General features: G+C 44.9%; 1 protein-coding gene across 1 annotated transcript; it reads right to left on the reverse strand.

The window, feature by feature from the left end:
• Positions 1–35: 35 nt before the first annotated feature.
• LOC142831625 (uncharacterized) lies at positions 36–21,221 on the reverse strand. Its single transcript, XM_075941833.1, has 4 exons — positions 21,017–21,221; positions 17,882–19,142; positions 6,240–6,395; positions 36–1,989 (listed from the first exon to the last, which is right to left on the reverse strand). The coding sequence occupies exons 2-4, from the start codon at positions 19,121–19,123 to the stop codon at positions 727–729; spliced, it is 2,661 nt and encodes an 886-aa protein (XP_075797948.1). The 5' UTR covers positions 19,124–19,142; positions 21,017–21,221; the 3' UTR covers positions 36–726.
• Positions 21,222–22,253: the final 1,032 nt, after the last annotated feature.

Genomic DNA, 22,253 nt, shown 5'->3' on the forward strand with positions numbered 1-22,253 from the left:
GTGGCTCTGTGACTTCTGAGAAAAACTGTCCAGCAGATTTTTAAATTTTATTTTATTTATTTTTATGAGTGAAATTACAGCAAGGAGAGCCAGTTTATGATTAAAGTTTCAGATGCCAATCACAGAGGGTGAATGTCAGCTCACTCTGATTTGCCAGTGCAGGATAGGAAATAGATATCCTTATCTGTTCAAAGCAAGAGGATCTATACAAATGTTTATACTTCTGTTTTTACCAAGATCCTCCTGGAAGGAGCTTGGCTAATAGTAACAGTCTTCATCTGCCATGTGACTCTTGTGTGGGGCTCACACCTCTTACTGAGGTGTATTTATCTACACAGTGTTGGTCATCAGATGCCCTCAAGGAAAAGTGACAAAGCAGAAATGGCTGTGAGAATGCAGAACTGTGTGGAGACTTCCACAGGGGTAAAGGATCCAGGAGTCATTAGATCATAAAATCAGGAATCAAATCAATATTTTCATGTGTGCTCTGCACACTATTTTAAAGAGAACGAGGTTTCCTCAGGCATTACACAGTGTTGATGACAGTTTCCTACTAAAGCACAACTGAGATCTTGCCACAGTGATCTTCTGTCTCCAGGGAAGAAAAAAAGGAGGAGCCTACTGAGCGCCACAGACAAGGTTCGTTTGTCAGGCATAGGTTATGTGTCAGTGTCCAAAGCAAGGCCAAGAGGAAACACTGGTTGGAGCTTGTGCCTCATTTCCCCGTCATTCCCAGTAATCGGGGGGGTTAGAGACATATGGTCCCACCATGTTTTCTAAAAGACTTTTCTTATTGAGAAGAGCAATGGCATCATTTGCTGCAGCATCAATAAAGAGATTCTGCAAATAGTAAGACTTTTCGAAATATATGACAGCAGAACCTGGACCACCAACAACTGAGGAAATTCTTTGGATATAGTTCCATAGTTTTCTCCCTAAGGACACATCGTCATCTTCTGCAAACAAATGGGGAAAACGAAGGTGTACCTTGAATGCAGTCACAGACAGGTTAAAATCTCTTGCAATCTCTTCCAATGAGGCATCATCCAGCCCAAAGTAAGACCTGAAGAGATTGAATGTTTCATCCAGATCTTCTAACTGATCCCTGATCATGCCAACAAGTGGAATGGTGGCCAATGCTCCAGCCTTCAGGGCCTCTAGGTAGACTTTCTGCTTCAGGGAATCTCTCTTGAGGTTAATGGTGGCCTTAGTAACACTGCTCAAGGACAGCGTGAAGATGTGGCGCTTGTGGGCTGGGAGATCAAATAGGAGATTGCTTTCCAGTTCTGGGAAGTCATACTTAGACGTATCAAAGTTAGAGACTAAGAAGACTGGAGGTTTACTGGAGAGAGCCTCCTGGAGATGATGTGAACAGTCTTCTAGAATATTCTTCAGGACATTGTCCTCATTGAAAGCCCTAGGTTTGCTCATCTTCTCATTATATATGTCGCTATCTATCTTGGCTCGGACAAAGTAGAAATTCATGTCCATCCTTTTAATGGCTTTAGCTAGCTGGGCATCATTTTCTTTAAAGCGTGAAGCAGAGATGATAATGAAGAAGTCATATTCATTAAAATTCATTTCTCTTAGGTACTTCTCTGGTGGAAAGGAAGTGGATCCAACGCCAGGCAGGTCCCATAGTGTAACCTGGGGAAGCTTTGGGTGTGGGTATGGAGTTCTCTCCTTGGTGGTTTCTGTCGCCCCAGTGCAGGCTGCACCTTCTTCTTCATGCCCTACCCCTCTCAGGGCATTGATGAAGGAGGACTTCCCAGAACCTGTCTCCCCTGTCACAGCAATGTTCAGGGAGGCATTCTCGATATCTCTCAGTGCTTTCTCGATTACAGAAAGTGCTTTCTGGAGGTTTCTGTTCTCAATGTGGAATTTAATTAAGGTAATGGTTTCTTCAGAGAGGATTTGGCTTTCCCTCTTAAAATTCTTAAAGAATTCATCGATGCTGGAAGCCCAAGCCATGACTCTGTGGGGTAGAGGCTGAATGGAGCAGAGAGGAGAGAAATGGTGGTCATTAATTAAAACAGGGCAAAGCCTTGGTGTTTGCTGATTCAGTAAAGCAGGACCCTGACCTTGACCCACATCATAGCCGGCTTTGTCTGTCTTCTCTTCTCTTGATTGCTGCTACAATTTCTGCTGCAATTGCTGCCCTGGATATAAAGAGTACTCTTGCTCACACTTTACTTGCTTCTAGGAATATCATTACACTCTTTGGTCCAATTCAGATTTCACTTACTCTGCGTAATTTCCCATTGGAGCTTTTATTATCTCCTTGAAGTTCCTTTAAAATTCCTATATTTTCATTAAATGGCACTCATACATGTGTCAACCATAAAAGGACATGAAAAAAGCAACATTTCTCCTACTAGGGTCCTCAACCTTTTGTGAACCCTTTTCTCAATTGCCTGTAGGACCTCAAGGCCTTCGGTCTCTTTGCATGGTTATTCTATAATAAGGAAATAATACCAGATAAAGTATGGAAAAGACTGAATTGAAAAGAAGTGTCCAACTAACTGTAATTTTCTTTCTTCTCTCAGCAGAGGGGGGACATGATATCCATGGTTGGCAGACTCCTAAGTGAGGGACCCTGCTGCCAGGTGTTCAGATGCTCAGTTGTGTTCGTCACTATTTTGTGTTCTCTGGTTAGGTCAGAAATCAAGACAAAGTAAGAATCAGAACTTCCAAGGTGTAGAAGTTCCTTCTGTTTGTGTGTTGCTTTCATTGGTTAATGAATAAAGAAACTGCCTTGGCCTTTTGATAGGGCAGTATTTAGGTAGGTAGAAAAAAACAGAATGGAATGCTGGGAATAAGAAGGGCAGAGTCAGATGCCATGGATCCTTTGCCTGAGACAGACGCCGGTAGAATCTTTTCAGGTAAGCCACTGCCACGTGGTGATACACAGATTATTAGAAATGGGTTAAACTGAGATGTAAGAGTTAGCCAATAAGAAGGTAAAGCTAGTGGGCCAAGTAGTGTTTTAATTAATGCAGTCTCTGTATGGTTATTTCGGGGTTAAGCTAGCTGAGCAGCCGGGACGAACAAGCGGACCCTCTCCCTACAACACTTCCACACCAGGCACTGAGAAGGACATCCTGGAGAGCTCTGACAAGCATCCTGCATAATGCTGACAGATTTGTAAGGTCATAACATTTCTCTAAATCATACTTTCTCAGAGACTCCAGAAAACACCAGATTAACTTGGGGAAAGAGTGAAACCTATAGAAAAAAGACTACTTTTGGAATGTTACAATTTCATATTTACCCAAATTTTATATATATATATGTATGTATATATATGTATATATATATATATATATGTGTGTGTGTGTGTGTGTATGTATGTATTTCTACACTTTAAATGATATTATGCCATTGGCTGATAATGCATCCCCTATAATGCATAGAGTAATAGAAACATTATTGTCAGGCATGAGAAACTTTTCTGGAGTTGTGGGTCAGGAGAGTCCACAATACTCCTCAAACAGTACAGACTCCTGCTGTTGCCCTTGCTTGGGCCCCAGAAGTTGACCGGTGCTGTGTTGAAGACACAGTACATTCCAGATAAAGGATGTATAGAAATCAAGCTGCATCTGAGCCAAAGTTTCCTCCCCGAGGCCCAGCTTCCCTAACATTCAGAAGGAGCTGTGAGAGTTTCCAAAGGAGGAGAACATTTTGAAATCTGCCCAGCTGGGACTCCTGTGAGCCACAGTGATGATCATCACATTGAGGTAACTAAAGGTGCAGGGGTGGCATTTGTGTGTACATGGTGACCCACACCTGTCTAATTGTGCATCACGCTGGCTGAACAAAAGGAAAATCATACCTGGTAACTGAAAACCTAACCAACCACCATGTGCTTCTAGTGAGGTCACAGATCTCAGAGGAGAATCCACTATGGCCACTTTCCTAACCCAGAATGTTCCTAACTGCTTTCCAAACACTGTCCTTATACCACAGGTACACGGAGCTCTCTCTCACACCACCAAAGATGCTTCTTTTCACAGCAGTGAGAGATCATTTCAGAAAACCACAACTGGTCAAAAAGCAGAGAACAACTGACTTTCCGGTGTCCAGTCTCGGTTGATAACATAAGCCTTATAGAAAGACTACAAGAGTCAGAAGACCACACAGTCCGCTGCAAGGTTGAGTCTTTTGGATATGACAGGGTGATATACACATCAAACCTCAACATTATAGCCATTTAAACAAACCAGAAAAATGGCACCAAAAGGTGACGTGCCAAAGTGGACGTGGGAAATTGTGTGGGTTGTCACACTTAGATGAAGAGTCACAAGTGGTAAAAAGCTGCAGAGAGGCGGTAATCTTACCTACGGATGAGCTCAGTTACTTATTATTCAATTTTAAATATTCAGCCCTAAAACCTGTATGTTATCTATCTATCTATCTATCTATCTATCTATCTATCTATCTATATTCAATTGTATACCTATATATACAAGCCATACTAAATGCAGTAGGTTGAGTTTATGTGGTTTTTCGTAGATACGTCACAGTAATAAAGAAGTAAAGACCATATGTTTGAAAGGGAATAGGAGGTATGGAAGGGACATCAGGGAGGTGGAGGGAGGATTGATGCACTTATATTGTAATAAACAAAAGGATCCTTGCTCCTTGGCAAACATTTAAATTAAATAAAAGTCAAAATTAAAAGAAAGAAAGACTACTGAAGAGGCAATGAGAGCCATGGGGAGACCATACTCCAAGGAACGTAATTCACAACTTCTACCAAAGAACATTACACTGATTGAAGTATCTAAGTCAGGCAGTGCTACATTGTACGATACAACTCCCTAGTAATGATAGTTGCTGTCAACCTTCCTGTCTACACATTCCATGAGGTGATTTCCTGTCCCTCAGAGACTTCAGGTCGCCTAAGTCCAGTGCGTTCTAGGCCTCTTGCCCACCCACTGCCTGGTCTGTCAGACTTGCCAGCTGTCTACCCACCTACTCACCCACAGAGGTCAGCATTCCCCATTTTGAATCTTAGATATCCAAGTTCACCTGACTCCTGTTGACTACTCCATGTATCAGAACCTTCAAATCCCATCAACTGCTTCCTATTATAAAGTAAGTAAGGCATTAAATATATACCAAAAAATCCAACCAATGATCTAAACAAATACAAACACAAAAACTTGGTTATATAAAAACCCGAGTCAGCTCGTCTCCTCCAAAAACTATAAACCCCCGAGTAATGGACTTCATGAGAATGACTTAGATAAAGTTCCAGATGAAGAATTCAAAAGGATGATGTAAATGTGATCAAAAAAAAATGGGGACTCAAACAATTAGCTGAATGAAAGATAAGTCAACATAGGGTATGAAAATAGAATTCAATAATGAGAAATACTGAGGAAAGTCTTGACTTAAATGAAGCTGGAGATGAAAATACATTAAGCCAACTGCTCAGAGCAAAGACTCACCATCAGAGTGGTTCATATAGAGGAGAAAATATCAGGAATTGAAGACTATGTAGACGATTGGGAAGACGTGATCACGGCAGACCATAAAAATTGAAAAACCTATGAGCAGACCACATGAGACCTTTGGAACACCATGAAACACATCTGCATGGAAGGAGCAGAACTCCATTCCAACTGCATAGAAAATATTCTCAACCAATCCTAGCAAGAATGTCTCCAAATGTAGGGACAGAAACATATCCAGACAGATAGAGAAGCTTGTAGAGCTCCAGATACACAGGACAGAAAAAGAAACTCCTGAAGTCATATTACACTTAAACCCCAAACATATACGTAAGTGGTCTGCAAACTAGGAAAGAACCAGCAGGAAGTGTAAAGGTGGAGCCATCAGAATAACAGCTGACTGACAGCAGGGCAATCGTTGAAAGCCAACCTGATCTGCCAGAGATTGTGGTTGTTTCTCATCTGGAATTTTATCTCCATGTGGTAAATGAGCAGCTTACAGCAAAGACTCCAAGAGCATCTGGGTATCCCAGCCTGTTGTCTTCCTCCAAGCTCGACTACTTCAGAAGACCAGCTAGGTCCACACAAGCAGGGAGAAGGAAGGGCTGCTGCTTCTCTGCTTTGGGATGCTTGTGGCACAGAAGACGGCACAGAAGGATGCTACTGTGCCTGCTCCCTGAGTGAAATCCCCAAGCCCCCCTGCCCCGGAATCAGTGCTCCCCTCCTCATGTTATCACACACATAGCCCTATTGGGCAAGCTGATGTTAGAACCTTTTACTCACCTCAGCAGTGGTGACCTTGATCTGAGGGCAGTGGTGCCTCTGGGAAAGCTCTCCTCTTAGGAGAGGTCTGTGCGTATGGTCTTGGAATGCTCTAGAACTGGAATTCAGACTCAGGATGTTCAGGAAGAAAATAGGTGAGGTGTGGAGTTCTATGTCCTAGGAACTGCATGGAGAAAAGAGAAGGACTTGGGATGCACAACCAGATCTCCCCTCCTCCCCAAGTTACTTTACCATTCCTGTTCTACGCACTGCCCTTGCTGTCTACAGTTTCCTGGCTGGATATGAGCCCTATTTATACAAACCATTCCCACTTGGAAGGGGCTACAGTCAGAGCTGGTTTCAGTTTCTATTCCCAGAAATGGCCGGTTTGCAGGAAACAACTGGGAGGCCCTTTAGAGAAGGTCTCAGGTTTTAGGTTGTCTTACTAAGTCTGTGACGTGGCCATGATAGCATGGTTCATGGGAGAGTCTTTAGGTCTGACTCTCTGGCTTCCCTATTAGCGATTGCTAACTCAGGTGTGGGTGCCTAGCCCTGGGCAAGCTACCCTTCTGCTGTGGGTCTCAGGTTGTTTAGAGATTTACCAGTCTGCTTAAGTTTTGGTTATAATAAATTAGAAGCTTTTAATTTAAAAGACACCAGCCAGGAAGAAACCATGAGTGTTCTTTGGGAAAGGCCCTGGCTGTTGTTAGCCAAAAGATTATAAAGGAACAAATTACAAAGTTATGATTTGGGACAGCCAAATTAACTCAAATGGGTATGGCCAAAGCTTGATCTTGTAACAGACATCCTGCAGATGCTTCAGATGTCCAAGCAAGCAAGAGTCTCAGACAAAAGCAGACCTTAGCAGTTAACCTGTTTAGTCTGTGACCCATACCCTGTAGAAAAAGAGGAAGGCCGGGCGATGGTGGCGCACGCCTTTAATCCCAGCAGAGGCAGAGGCAGAGGCAGGGGAATCTCTGTGAGTTCGAGACCAGCCTGGTCTACAGAGCTAGTTCCAGGACAGGCTCCAAAGCCACAAAGAAACCCTGTCTCGAAAAACAAAAAAGAAAAAAAAAAAGAAAAAGAGGAAGAAGTGAAATGCCCAACAATCGGCCTCATCAGCTCCTCCTCTCCTCTCCTCCCCTCTCCTCCTCTCCCCTCCTCTCCTCTTTCTCTCTCTTTTAAAAGAATAGCCTAACTGCACCAGGAAGTGGTCTGTCTGGAGCCAGCTGAAGGAAAGATTCAAGATAGCAGCAATTTCTTCTAGGTTTATACAAGCTAAAAATGATTTTGTGTTTACAAGTTCAACACAGCAAATTCATCCTCCAAACACAATGTTCACCATCCCACTTCAAACTACAGACCCACCTGGTGGCCTTGCCCACTGTGTTTGCTGTCTGTATCTATTTGCTTGGTTGCTATAATCTCATCTATTAGCAGTCTTCAAACAAGAAAACGTAGGAGCAATGAAGAAATTCTGGACAGAACCCTGGCCCTGTACCATGTGTCTCAGTGTGGAAGTGTGTCTGATGCAGGTGATGGGGGAGATCACAGTCTCTTAACAGCCTGGAGTCAGCTGAGCAGACAGCAAACTTCTGACTGCAGTGAGAGACTGGGTGTTCTAGTCTTGTCATGGAAGCATTAACAATCATGTGATGTTCCCAACAGGGAATGGAGGAGGATTTTCCAGGCAAGAGTGATGTGGTGAGCACGAGCCAGGATCCATGTTGTTTTCCAAAGGTTAGGACAGCATAGGACGGTTAGGACAGTCATAGCCAGTGTCCTCAAGGAGGTAACTGGCAATTCTCTCAGGACAGTGACAAGAAGAGCAAGGACAGAAGAACAGAGCCTGTCCCATGTTCAATTTGAGCTGGTGCACATTTCTTTCAAGTTTCAGTTCATGCTTTGGGAGACTAACAGGCTGTGTCTGTGTCCTGCCTCCTTTATGTCATGGTGCTAAGCAGGTGCCCGGGAACACAAGGGTTAGGGGGAGAGATTCAGAGCTTTGTATCTCAGTGAGTCCAGCATCCCAGCTCAGGGATACAAGGGCTACATCTCCCCATATCTCACAGTCAGTATTGTTTGCCCCTTTATGCTCCTGGATAGAGACCCTCCTTGGTAGAGCAGAATATAATGAACTGGGCATCAGACAACTAGCAGTTTGTTAGGCAGGAAGGACTTCATCAATGGACACAGTGTGCAGACACAGAGGACAGCCAGAGCCACCCATTCTGTCCTTGAGGCTGTGCTTTGTCACAAATCTTTGGGTGTCACAGTCCAGAGTTGTGTCTGCTCAGTGAACCCAGGCCTGTGTGTTATGTGCACACAGTTAATTGCTTAGAAGCAGTGTGTGAGAGTCATCCCCACCTCATGAAAGGAAGTGGGATGGCTGTGTGTTTAAAATATTCACCTTCTCTTCTTTAAAAAGATATTTTATTTAGTTTTTATTTTAAAAAATTTTAATATTGCATGCTAACCCCAGTTCCCTCTCCCTTCCCTTCTCCCACCTTCCACCTCCCCCCCATTGTTGGGGGGGTTGCGCAAAGTCTAATAAACCAGAAGCAAACTTTATTCCAAAAACCAGACTCAGAAAAAAATAAAAAATTAAAATAAAAAATCTCCATGGGGCACAAAAAGCTTAGCAGCTAGCTGAGACCACAGTCAGAGATTGATTTTGTAAGGCTGTGGCAAAGGCTGGTTTTTGAACCCACCTTTTTATCATATAGGTACCAAGCATTAGGTCTGAACAAAGGAATTTTTACAATCTCAAGGTAAAATTCAGATACAGATTGCCTTACTTTACAATCTCCATTAACAGAGGGTTTTTTTGTTTTTTGTTAAACTAGTGTTTTACTTAATCTATTGTCTTTCTTGGTACGTCCAGGTGGTGTTTACTGAAGCCCTGTGGTCTCCCCTTTGATACTGCCAGTGTCACATAGCAGGGATAATGCATAACGCAGAGGTCATATGTCTGTCTCCTAAAAGTTGACTCAGCTCATATCTGTAGGCTAGCTCTCAGTGTGCAGAGAGATGCTTTGATCTTGTAAACAGAGCTATGGGTTGTAAAGCAGAGTAACCCGCTGTTAATAGTTAATCCTCGAGCTACTGAGAAAGCTGCTGACAGTCTGTTCTCATCCTCCTAGGCTTACAAATTTATATTTCTTTATTTCTACATTCCTAGTTTTGGAGTCTACATCTTTATATTCTTATTCTTGGACCCTTCACCCATCCCATCTCCATCCACTCCTCAGAGGGTGTAAGGCCTCCCTAGGGGAGTTAGCGATGTCTGGTATACAAGTTGAGGTAGGATAATCCCCGATCCTCTGTATCAAGGCTGAGCAAGGTGTCCCACCATAGCGATGGGCTCCAAAAATCTAGTTCATGCACCCAGGACAAGTCCTGGTCCTGCTCTCAGCTCCCCACAATAGATCAAGTGACCTAACTGTCACCAACAGTCCCATGTAGGACCCCCTGCTGTCAGTCCAGAGTTGGTGAGCTTCCACTAGCTTGGGTCAGTTGTCTCTGTGGTTTTCCCAATAGTGATCTTGACCAGCCTTGCTCATATGATCCCTCCTCCGTCTCTTCAACTAAGCTCCCAGGAGCTCAGTCCAATGCTGACGTGGGTCACTGCATCTGCTTCCATCAGTTACTGGATAAAGTAATCCACTGTTAAGGTCTGTTTCTGAATGAGACGCTTGCTTGCTTGCTTGCTTGCTTGCTTGCTTGCTTGCTTGCTTGCTTGCTTGCTTGCTTGCTTGCTTGGACGTCTGAAGCATCTGCAGGATGTCTGTTACAAGATCAAGCTTTGCCTACACCCAGACAGGATATGAGTTAATTTGGCTCCCCAAAATTATAATTTGGTGTGTGTTTTTTTTCCTTTATAATTCTTTTGCTAACAATAGCCGGGGCCTTACCTAGAGAACTCTCTCTGGTTTCTTCCTGGTCTGTGTATTTTTAATTAAAAGCCTCTAATTTATTAAAACCAAAACTGAAATCAGGACAGTAAATCTCTAAGTGACCTGGACCCACAACAGGAAAGATAGCTTGTCCAGGGCTAGGTGCCCACACCTGTGTTAGCAGTCCCCAGTAGAGAAGCCAGAGGTCCAGACCTGGAATCTCTACCATAAACTGTGCTGTTGTGGTCACAAGACTTAATAAGGTCAACCACAAACACCTGAGCCCATCTGCAACCTTCCATAAGGGACCTCCCCATTGCTCCAAGTTGTATCATGCAAACCAGCCATTTCTAGAAACAGAAATTGAAACCAACCCTGCTGTCAATGGAACCATCATAAATCAGGACTAGCTACAGTTACTGTGAATCCCGGTCTCTGGCCTCCATCTGATGTTAGAAATATTTTCTAACTGGAGCTCTCTGCCGACGCAAAATCCCAATCAAGCCGAATCAAAAGAAATCAGATTAAAAGATGTCCAGGTTTAATAGGACTCCTGTGCTCTCAGGTGGCCTTGAGGGGAACCAAAAAGCTGCCAAAGCAATCACCAGGAGAAAGAGGGAAAACCACGAAGGGACTTTCTGGGGAGCAGTTTAAATAGACTGGGGGAGTGGTCCTGACCTCCTCTGGGGAGGGGTCAAGGTTTGGTGGGCTGCCTTGACCCTCCTCAGGGAGAGGGATGAAGGTTTGGGGGGCTACCTTGACCCCCTCGTGGAGGTGCCAACGTGCAAGGGGCACAGGGGCAGGCCTCCAGAGATGGAGGCCAGAGACCGGGATTTACAGTTATCATGGTTGTGTTCGAAACACTTTAGAAGGCAGTGGAAAATACAAGTAGCCAGAGCAGATGGGATACAGTGCTGAAGACCTCAAAAGCCAGAGCAAGGAGCCTGTCCCGGGTGAACCAAAGAAGAGGGAAGTGGAGTCGGGGAGCTGTCAAAGTTACACCTGAGATGTCCTCATGATTTAAGGTGCTACCGCCTCTGACTAACTGTTACCACCAATAGTTGTCTGGGGTTCCTGAGACAGTGGGGTATGTCTGCCTTCCTCTTGAACACAAACTGTGGCAGCAATCAGATGTCCACAGAGCTGGAGACTCATATAAAAGGTAACCTGGGCAGGGCAATCCTTGGGTCCTCCTTTCATGCCCTGAAGCCTCTGGATCCTATTCATCTGGTGATTTCAGTGTGTGAGCTGAGTAGTCACCTGAGGGTTGTACACAGGTTTTACTTCACTAGAAAATCAAGTAAAATGAACAGCATCGATGTGGAATTCCCCTCGGTATGCTGTGAATATGTTTTATTGCCATTGGTTAATAGAGCAACCACTCTGGTCTATAGCAGGGCTTTATGACCAGCAGCTCTGTCTGCTAATAAAGGTTAATGTTTTATGGCTTTTAGATAACCCACTTGCCACTTACAAATGTCAACTGCCATAAACTAAAGTTAACTTTTAATAACGGTTCGTAGGTGACTTTTTGTTTGCATTGTTCCATATTCTTCCCCGCTATGGGAAACCAACAGTGTCGGGGAAATGTAGAGTTTCTGTAAATACCATTCGAGAGGCAAAGAAGAAGCATCAAACTAAGACAGGCACTAATTTAGTCAAAGACCTTGTTAGCAGGAATTGTAAAAGTCAATATGTATCTAAGTTTTACCTTGAGACTGTAAAAGTTCTTTTGTCCACGCCTAATGCTTACCTCTTACTCTAAAAGGGAAGCTCGGAAACCTGGCCCCTTTGCCACAGTTTCAGAAGCCTCAACTCTGGCTGTGATCCATGGTCTCAGCTACCTGATAAGCTTTTTGTGCCCTCCAGTGATTTGTTTTTGGGGGTGAGGGTGAAGAATAAAGTTTGCTTCTGTTTCAGACTTTGGTGGTCTGTCCACCATTATTTATACCCTTGAACACAACACCTGAAATGAAACACATGAAACCATTTGAACGGATCTCCCAGCAACCTCCCAAAGCCAACACCCTGAGGCCTCTCTCTTCTATTACAGATCATCCCCACTAACCCACCTACCTACTCTATGCTAATGTTAAACACCAGCTGGCCCACTTCCTTGCTATATAGCAAGTTCTGAGAAATAATTCGTATTTGCTTTCACTTTTGATTTTCTTTATTTCCGCAGGTCAAAAAGGAAGCTGGAACTAAATGAAGATGAGTTACATAAAATCAAAATGCACAGGCCACAACTGAAGTCCACCTGATGTAAATGTGTAGCTTTAAATACCTGTATTAACAATACCAGACAGAGTGGACTTGGTAAAGAGCCGTGATAAATTTTTGCTTTTGTTTTTTTTCTTTCTTTTTTTTATTGAAAAAAAAATTCCGCCTCCTCCCAGCTTCCCATTTCCCTCCTCCTCCCCCCACTCCTCTCCTCCTCCCTCTCTAGTCCGAAGAACAGTCAGGGTTCCCTGCACTGTGGAAAGTCCAAGTTCCTCCCCCCTCCATCCAGGTCTAGGAAGGTGAGCATCCAAACTGGCTAGGCTCCCACAAAGCCAGAACATGAAGTAGGATCAAAACCCAGTGCCATTGTCCTTGGCTTCTCATCAGCCCTCATTGTCCACCATGTTCAGAGAGTCCGGTTTTATCCCATGCTTTTTCAGTCCCAGTCCAGCTGGCGTTGGTGAGCTCCCAATAGATCAGCCCCACTGTCTCAGTGGGTGGGTGCACCCCCCGCAGTTCTGACTTCCTTGCTCATGTTCTCCCTCTTTCTGCTCCTCATTTGGACCTTGGGAGCTCATTCCGGTGCTCCAATGTGGGTCTCTGTCTCTATCTCCATCCATCGCCAGATGAAGGTTCTATGGTGATATGCAAGATATTCATCAGTATGGCTATAGGATAGGGCCATGGTTTTGGTTTTTAAGTTTAATATTTAGTAACTATACAGTGTTCTGGCATGTCTGCCTGCAAGCCAGAAGAGGGCACCAGATCTCATTACAGATGGTTGTGGGCCACCATGTGGTTAAACTCGGTACCTCTGGAAGAGCAGTCAGTGCTCTAAACCTCTAGCCCAGATATGATGTTTTAAAAGGTCTCAAACCAACAACCAATTTCACCTGTATAAAGAAACTCAAAACAGAAAAGTAAATTAAATTTAAGAGGAAGTGAGGAGATAAAGATCTGAAAAGATAGAAATATTGGCAAAAACTAGCCAAAGTTAATTCTAGGGGGGAACAATTAATATAATTTACAAATAATTAGCTAAAGTCCAGCTAGACTGAGCATACATGACTGAAATCAGAAATGGAAGGGGGGCATTGCTGAGTCTGTACAAATAAAAGAATTATAAAGAACCAACATAGACAGAAGAGTAAAACTCCTAGAAATAAACATTATCAAAATGATATCATCTTAGTAAAAATCTGAAGAGAGAGTACCAAGTAAAAACTCTGAATAAATTCTTTTGAATCTTCTCAACGATTGTCCAGTATATGGACAACAGTTCCACACTATATGCTCAATAGCTCAAAAAGGGGGGGGGGCTGGAATGATGTTTCTATAAGGAGATGATAAACATCTGAGAAACTAGATATGTTTAAGCTGATTTAGGCATAAGATAACATGCATATGCATTGATACATCACATGGCACCCTCTTAATCTTTCTTTTCTTCTATTAATTAAGAGTGAATTGTGATTATGAGTAGTATATGCATGTGTTTGTGCCTTTGGAGGCACTGCCCCTGGAAGTGAGGGAGCATCCCTCAGGAAGGCCGTTACAAGGTGTTTCCTGAGCCTCTAAGTTCACTGGAGGGAGCTTCATCCTTGAAAGAGTCTTGAGGAACTCACTCACTACACCCAGGATCAGACCCAGATCCTTGGCATATGACCCAGAGCCAGGTCTCCTCCTGTCCTTCTCCATAATCACTGCAGGGAGACCTCTGAGGCCCTGCAGAGTCAAGGCAGGAGGGTTGCAGCCATTAACTCTACTCGTTCTTTCAATGTGGAAGTGAAGGGGTGGACATTGTCTCCCTGGTAGTTCCTTGTTGACCTTGATTTGCCCTTTGTTCCAAATGGGGGCTTAGCCAAAGTTTCTAAACCCTTCCACATTCTGGGACTCTTGAGACCAAAGTCACTGTTCACAGCCAGCCCTTAGCTGACCATCATCTCCTCCCTACATTGCTGCCTTGGGGAATGATAGTAACTGATTGTAGTTACTGATTAGGTGCAGTTATTGACAGTTTCTAATTGCAAAGATGGTGTGTAAACAGAGTCTGTTCTTAGAGTTCCCTGCCACCCAGACCCAAATAATCACACAGAAACTATATTAATTACAGCACTGCTTGGCCAGTGGTTTGGGTATATTCCTAGCTAGCTCTTATATCTTAAATTAACCCATTATTATTAATCTGTGTATCACCTTGAGGCTGTGGCCTACCAGGAAGGTTCCGGCACCCTTCTCCTTCAGCAGCTATATGGCGTCATCCTGACTCTGCCTTCTTTCTCTCTGCATTCAGTTTAGTTTTCCCACCTGGCTCTATTCTTCCCTGTCATAGGCCAAAACAGCTTCATTGTTAATCAATGGTAATAAAACATATTTACAGCATATATAGGTGATGTGGGATTCCTGCAGTCATTCAGTCCCAAAACAACACAGAGAGATCTACATTAATTATAAACTGGTTGACCTAGTCACTCAGGCTTCTTATTAACTCTTACAACCTACATTAACCCATAATTCTTGTCTGTGTTAGCCATGTGGTTTGGTACCTTTTATCAGCAAGAAAGTCTCATCTTGCTTTCTCTATGTCTGGATGATAACTGCAGATTCAGAAGAAAGGATGGGTCCTAGTCAAGGTTCTGCTATACTTAACACCAAAACTTCTGCCTCCAGCTGAGTCCCAGACCCCTCTCCTCACGTTTGAGCCTTAAGTCATGAAGGAAAGACTCTGGCATTTGAGAAGACACTTCATCCAAAAAAGCAAAGAAAGAAAGATAAGAAAAATCAATGAATTACATGCTTTAAAAATAAAGCAAAAACCAAAAGTAGGTAAGTCCAATACAATCTCTCCACGGTGAGACCTGAAAGTTGGGGTGTCTGTGGAGTGTCCAGATTCCCATCCAGGTGTGTCCACTCACTCATTTGGTTAACTCAACCCATCCTAGAGGCTTGTGGCTGTAGTTGTGAAAAGATATGCTCACAGCATTGGGGCAGGGCTGGTGAGGATGAGGAACTCTCTCCCCTCCTCCATCAGCAATCTCCACATCTACAAGCCTCCAAATATCCAGGGAGCCCACGCGGGTTTCCCCACAGCCCAGCAGCTGGACCCTTGTATTTTCTTCAAGTTCTACCATCCCCTCTGCTCCTCATGGCTTTCCTACTCACTGAAGAACGATCAAAGGGTGTACCCAGACTCCTCAAAGTTCCACCTCGTGTAGTACTATGAGCTCCCCAGAAACACCCCATTCTTTCATTGTGTGATCTGATCCCTGATCTTGAGTTATCTTGATGGCTCTGGACTCTGTAAGACCCCGCCCTCATGTGTGCCCTTGGGTTGAAGTGAGGGTAGTCAGTCATAGCGCTCCTGAGAAGACAGACAATGAGGCAGGGTAACGTGTTTCCCTCATTTACTGGTGTTTTTGGAAACTTCCCAGCGTTCATCCTTGTCCCCAGGACTCCCTTGGCTTCAGAGAGTTCATTCCTCAGGTGTCTTGGCCAAGGGACCCCCTCACATGCCTCTATGGAACCGCCTTCCTGACCCAGAATCTTCCAGCTTTCCTTCCATCTTGAAGTCATAAACTGTCCATTTTCTCTTTCCCGGAACTGTTTATGCTGCCCAGAATGCACACAGGGAGGTTAAGTTTCACTTCTGTTTCCTGCAAATGCCTACCCTCCAGCCAGCTCCGCCTATCGACAGAGACAGCTGTAGAACCCTCCTCTCTGTACACTGGGCTCATTGCTCCAGACTCCACAGAGGCTCCCCCTCCCGCCTCTGCTCTTCTTTGATACTTCCCTCAAGGAGGGCAGCTCTGTGCAGCTTTTGGCGACTGTGCTGTGGGCTGCAGTGAGCAGCAGACTCAGTGCTTTCTATTTTCGTGGAAACTTTGGCCCTGGTTATTTACAGCAGAAACTCTTTGGAGCTGGTGAGTATGTCTAGGAAGATCCCAACTGTGTGAAGGCAGCTGAGCCCCAGACCCCTCTCCTCATGTCAGCTCCTGTCACTCCTCTCCATGTCAGGTAGGGGTGATGCTGCCCTCCCAGTCACACAGGGGTCGCCCACACAATCCTTCCTCCCAGCCTCTCCACTGCCACCGTTGCTGATACTTCCTATTCCACGTTTATTCCCAAAGCCGACACTTCGGTTCTCATCACTCCCTCCCTACCACTCCTAACAAGGCATCCTTTGAAGCGACTCCAGTGTCCTCTCCACACTCTGTCAATCCCCTGACTCTGCATTCCTTAGTCTGCATCAGATTTCCCCTGTTCCTGCAACTAGCCAAACCTGTTCTCACATTAGTGTGCAATGTTCCTAGCTATAGACACACCCAGTGTTTGCCCCCCTAATCTCTTACATGTCATGTCCTTTCCTGGGTCTTCTCCTGAAGGAGACACCCCAACCCACCCCGACATAGAGCAGGGGCTTCCTCCTAGACCCCACATTAGACACAAATACCCATTTTCACAAAGAGATCCTTTATTAATGGGGGGGGGAGTAAAAAGTAGATGCTTTCTGACTCAGGCAGAAAAACAGCAAAAAACGACCTTGCAGATGTAATTTTTAAGAGTAGAGAAAGGGGAGGCCTGTGTTAGAATGGGCTAGGATGCTGCCATAAGGGAGATAGAGGACAAGGGAGAAGGGGAAGGGGACAAAGGGAAGGGAAAAGAGAAACTGTCCCAGAGGGACAAAAACTGCCTCAGGATAGAGAAGAGACAGATGCTGCACATAGGCAAATGGTGGTTTCTAAAAGTGAAACGGGAAACCCTGTGTTACAACGAGGTGTTTCATTTTAATTGGGCATGTTAATTAGGCGAGTCAAAGCTGGATCTTAATTGCGGGACTTCAATACTGGTGCTACCTGGACCCTGGTAGACAGCCTTGGGAGGAGGAAGTGAACGAATAAAGGAACAGGCCTTGGTGGCTAACTTTAGGAATGTAATCTAATGACTTTTAGCAAGGCAGAGGGAATGGGAGAGAAGGACAATGTCTGTCAGAGCCGCACGCTTGAGTGGGCTAGTGTCCCTTCATCTCCTATGTCACTGCTTTATCTTGTCACCACCTCCCGGCCATGCTGCATTTTCCCATGGCGAACATTTTGCAATGCTGTTGGTGGTACTCTCATATTGGTGACCATCCTTATGGTGACCTCCAGAGAGCAGGGCATTGAGATGATAACTGAGAAAGAATTGTTATTACAAACTGGTTTTTATTTTGTTTTGTGAGCTTTCTTTTTGCTTTTGTTCTCTTCTTTTGTATAAATGGGTCAGAAACAGATTCTGTCTCAGTACAGAGAATAATTAAAAGCAGGTGATGTGTTACTGCTGGAGATCAAACATAATAAACCATGGACCGAGAAAAGAGGCTATGGTCACAAAACAACTCACGCACGACAGTGATTTCCAAAGGATAGCAATGGACTTCCTTCACTGGACAAACATCTTAGGGAAGAGCCAGCCTGGGAGTTTGGAGGAAGGACACCCCCATCCCCAGCTTGGACACACGAGCCCTGAAATTCATGTACTGTTTAGCTAGGCAATATTTCCTTTTCATATCATTTTCAAGAGACACTTAGCATCATTAGCCACTGTGTCAAGGAATTTTAACCGTAGAATGTAGACTTTCAAACCCTGGAGGACAGAAGACCCAGGACCTCCTTCCACGGCAGAAAAAGACTCAGCACACTTCATGATTTTTGCTGCTATGCTGTCATCCTTTACAAGGGACCAGAAATCCAAGCACTTGAGGGACCCCCTGATGTCTTCCACAGATGTGCCCAGCTGTGCAGCAATCTCTTCAACCGATTTGTCATCCAAGCCAAAATACGATCGATAATCCTTCAGGCACTGTTCCTGTTCAGGCAAATCGAAGCCACTCAAGAAGGGCATGAAGGGGATGAAAGAGAGAGCTGATGACTTCAGGGCCTCCAGCCAGATCTTCTCCTTGAGAAAATTCCTCTTTATCTCAATGGAAGCATCAGAGATATTGGGCAACAGCAGAGCGAACGTATGGCGTTTGTGCCCGGGGAGTTCCATCAGTAAAGTTTCCTCCAGCTTTGGGAAATCAAAGTCAGCCAGATCAAAGTTGGAGATCAAGAAGATGCGTGGTTCAGACACTCCAATGTCGCTGAGATTAGCCAGACAGTAGTCTCGGATCTGCTGGAGGACCCTCTCCTTTTTGAAGGTTGTAGGTTTGGTTTTCTCTTCGTTATATAAGTCACTGTCCACTTTGGTTCTAACAAAGTAGAATTTCTTCCCCACATCCTTGATTTTCTGGGCCAGGAGAGCATCATTGACGCTGAACCGAGAGGAAGAAATGATGATGAAGAAGTCATAGCTAGCAAATTCCACTTTTTCTAGATAAGTTTCTGGAAGGAACTTGGGAGTCCCGGTCCCAGGCAGGTCCCAGAAGGTCACTTGGGGATATTTCGGATGTTGATAGGGGGTTCTGTGCATTGTGGTCTCCACAGTCCCAACAGCAGCTGACTCCTCTGCTTCGTGGCTCAGCCCTCGAAGGGCATTTATGAAGCTGGACTTGCCAGCCCCAGACTCCCCAATGACAGCGATCGCCAAGGAAGCCTTTTCTGCGGCAGCCAGTACTTCCTGAATCTGGCCTACCAAATCACTCAGTTTTCCCTCCTGGAGGGCCTTTTGAATACAGCCAACAGTTTCTGGAGAGAGCATGCCTCCTACCTTACTGGTTAATGCAGAGTAATGAGGCAGGAATTCCACGGCCAGTTTTTGGAAATTCTTTCCAGAAGCATTCTTCAGGAAGGCTGAGATGAACTCATCCATGACCACTGCCGCAGAAGATCTGGGAGAAAGGAGAAAGACCAGAGAGGTCAGGAGAGTGGAGTGGCAACACAGACACCCACCTGCCAAAGACACACTGGTCCTGGGGCCACTCCCCTCCTCTCAGACTGATCCCCGTCACTGTGACTCCTTTATATTCCTGGCCGGTTTAGTTGTCACCCCTGGAGAAGGAACACCTATGCTCTGCCTTGTTGGTTTCTGTGTCTCAGATTCAGGAGAGGGTAGCCATCTTTGCAGAGTCAGAAACATGATCCTGAAGATGTCCACATCATAACTCCCAGAATCTGTGACTATGTAATTTACACAGCTAAAGCGAGTTGGCCATTGTAATTGGCAGTTTTCAGATGGGAGTCAATACTTTTTTGTTACCATGAAGGTTTTAATAAGGCTTAGAATATTTAAATAGTCACCTTCTCTGCTGTCTTTAAACAAACATCAGCTTTGGCTAAGTACCGTGGTAAGTGCACAGGGTCACTCACTCTCGGCAGACCATTCTGGGAGACAGCAGTTTGTGAGCAGCATCTAATTGATGATAAACAGTGCAGCCTCCGCACCTTATTTCTAAAACCCAAGCACATGCCTTCTTTACAAAATGTATATGGACTCAGTTGACTGTTTTATAGGTTTCTAGATTATCTAGATCCGAAACAATGTAGGAAAATACATTAAGAACGGATCTTGTTTATAGAAAATTTTAATATAAAATTTCTTTACTGTAAACCTATTTTAGTGCATACTTAAGTAATGTTTTAAAACGAAACAATGACACAATTGTCATAGCATAGCTGTCAGTGACAAAAATACAACCATTTTAGTGGTAATGAAAATTAAAACAAGGCAGGAAGATGGGTCAGTGGGTGAAAACAAACACATGTCGTGCGAGCCTGGCCACCTTTAATCTCTGGAGCCCACATAAAAGTCAGATATGATGATTCACTTGGTAACCTCTGCACTCAGATAAGAGCCACAGGAGAAGGGAACATGAAGGTCAGGGGCCAGCTACCTAGAGTACACAGCGCAGCCACAGAAACAAGAGCAGCCCAGTCCGCATAAGGGAGAAAGCAAATCTGTTGCCCCCAAATTGTTCTCTGACCACTACAGATGTGCCATAGCACTTGTGTGACCACACACACACACACACACACACACACAAAGAAATACACACACATACATTATTTTAATCAAAGATATAAAAAGTAAAAGGGCTGGGAATGTAGCTTAGCCGTAGGGCTCTTCCCTAGTGTGTGGGAAGCCCAAGGTTCAATCCCAGCACAAAGAAGGAGGAGGACGCAAAGAGAAAGAATGGGAGGACAAAAGCCAGAAGGAGGAAGAGCAGGGAGAAAGAGCAGGAACAGGAAGAAGAATTGTTTTATCTCTGATTACTAATGATAAAAAGGTGAATGCTAGAACGAGAGAGGTCTGTGAGCATCTTAAACATCAGACACGTTTGCTCTCAGGTGTGTTCTCTGAGTGTGAAAATGGAAAGGACTTCCTCTTATAGAGCAGGGAGGACATCATCAGACCTCAGCAAACAGGAGCAGATGTTGACACATTACTTAGAGTTTTGCTAACTATGGAAACCTCACAGAGTTGTGAAAATAGCTGCCTGGCGGTGGAACACTAGACTCAGAACAGGCAGCTGTTTCACAGTGAGAACTTCATGGATTCCGGGAGAGTCACCCATAACTATTCTGCTCGGTCCAAAGTTTTCCACAACTCCATAGCACCACCGGCACCAAACAGCAGCTCCAGACCCACGACTCCCTTCTGGATAAAGATGATGACATGACTTGTTGCTTAGCCAAGCCAGCTCTGCCCTCAGCCCACAGAGCTGACACCCAGGTCACCACCGAGGCAAAGGCTTTTCTCACTCACCAGCTCCAAAGAGTTTCTGCTGTAAATAACCAGGGCCAAAGTTTCCACGAAAATAGAAAGCACTGAGTCTGCTGCTCACTGCAGCCCACAGCACAGTCGCCAAAAGCTGCACAGAGCTGCCCTCCTTGAGGGAAGTATCAAGGAGAGCAGAGGTGGGAGGGGGAGCCTCTGTGGAGTCTGGAGCAATGAGCCCAGTGTACAGAGAGGAGGGTTCTACAGCTGTCTCTGTCGATAGGCGGAGCTGGCTGGAGGGTAGGCATTTGCAGGAAACAGAAGTGAAACTTAACCTCCCTGTGTGCATTCTTGGCAGCATAAACAGTTCCGGGAAAGAGAAAATGGACAGTTTATGACTTCAAGATGGAAGGAAAGCTGGAAGATTCTGGGTCAGGAAAGCGATTCCCTAGAGGCATGTGAGGGGGTCCCTTGGCCAAGAGACCTGAGGAATGAACTCTCTGAAGCCAAGGGAGTCCTGGGGACAAGGATGAACGCTGGGAAGTTTCCAAAAACACCAGTAAATGAGGGAAACACGTTACCCTGCCTCATTGTCTGTCTTCTCAGGAGCGCTATGACTGACTACCCTCACTTCAACCCAAGGGCACACATGAGGGCGGGGTCTTACAGAGTCCAGAGCCATCAAGATAACTCAAGATCAGGGATCAGATCACACAATGAAAGAATGGGGTGTTTCTGGGGAGCTCATAGTACTACACGAGGTAGAACTTTGAGGAGTCTGGGTACACCCTTTGATCGTTCTTCAGTGAGTAGGAAAGCCATGAGGAGCAGAGGGGATGGTAGAACTTGAAAAAAATACAAGGGTCCAGCTGCTGGGCTGTGGGGAAACCCGCGTGGGCTCCCTGGATATTTGGAGGCTTGTAGATGTGGAGATTGCTGATGGAGGAGGGGAGAGAGTTCCTCATCCTCACCAGCCTTGCCCCAAAGCTGTGAGCATATCTTTTCACAACTACAGCCACAAGCCTCTTGTCGCCTGGGTTCATTCTCTAGGTCTTAGATAGGACAGTGTGTTCTTCTAAGTTGCCTAGACCCTGCAGACGATCCAGCCAAGCAGACAAACGCTCCCCCTGGTGGAGTAGTGGCAAGACTGCCTACGGGGGTAACCAACAGCTCTCCGTTGGATTGGAGGCCTGTTCCGCAGAAGGAATTTACATCTGGTACTGAAAACATGGTTTTTTAAAAGAAAAAAAAGAAGAAGAAGAAGCCGGGTGGTGGTGGCACATGC

The sequence above is a fragment of the Microtus pennsylvanicus genome, chromosome 11 (genome assembly GCF_037038515.1).
Source record: "Microtus pennsylvanicus isolate mMicPen1 chromosome 11, mMicPen1.hap1, whole genome shotgun sequence".
NCBI classification, from domain to species: domain Eukaryota; kingdom Metazoa; phylum Chordata; class Mammalia; order Rodentia; family Cricetidae; genus Microtus; species Microtus pennsylvanicus.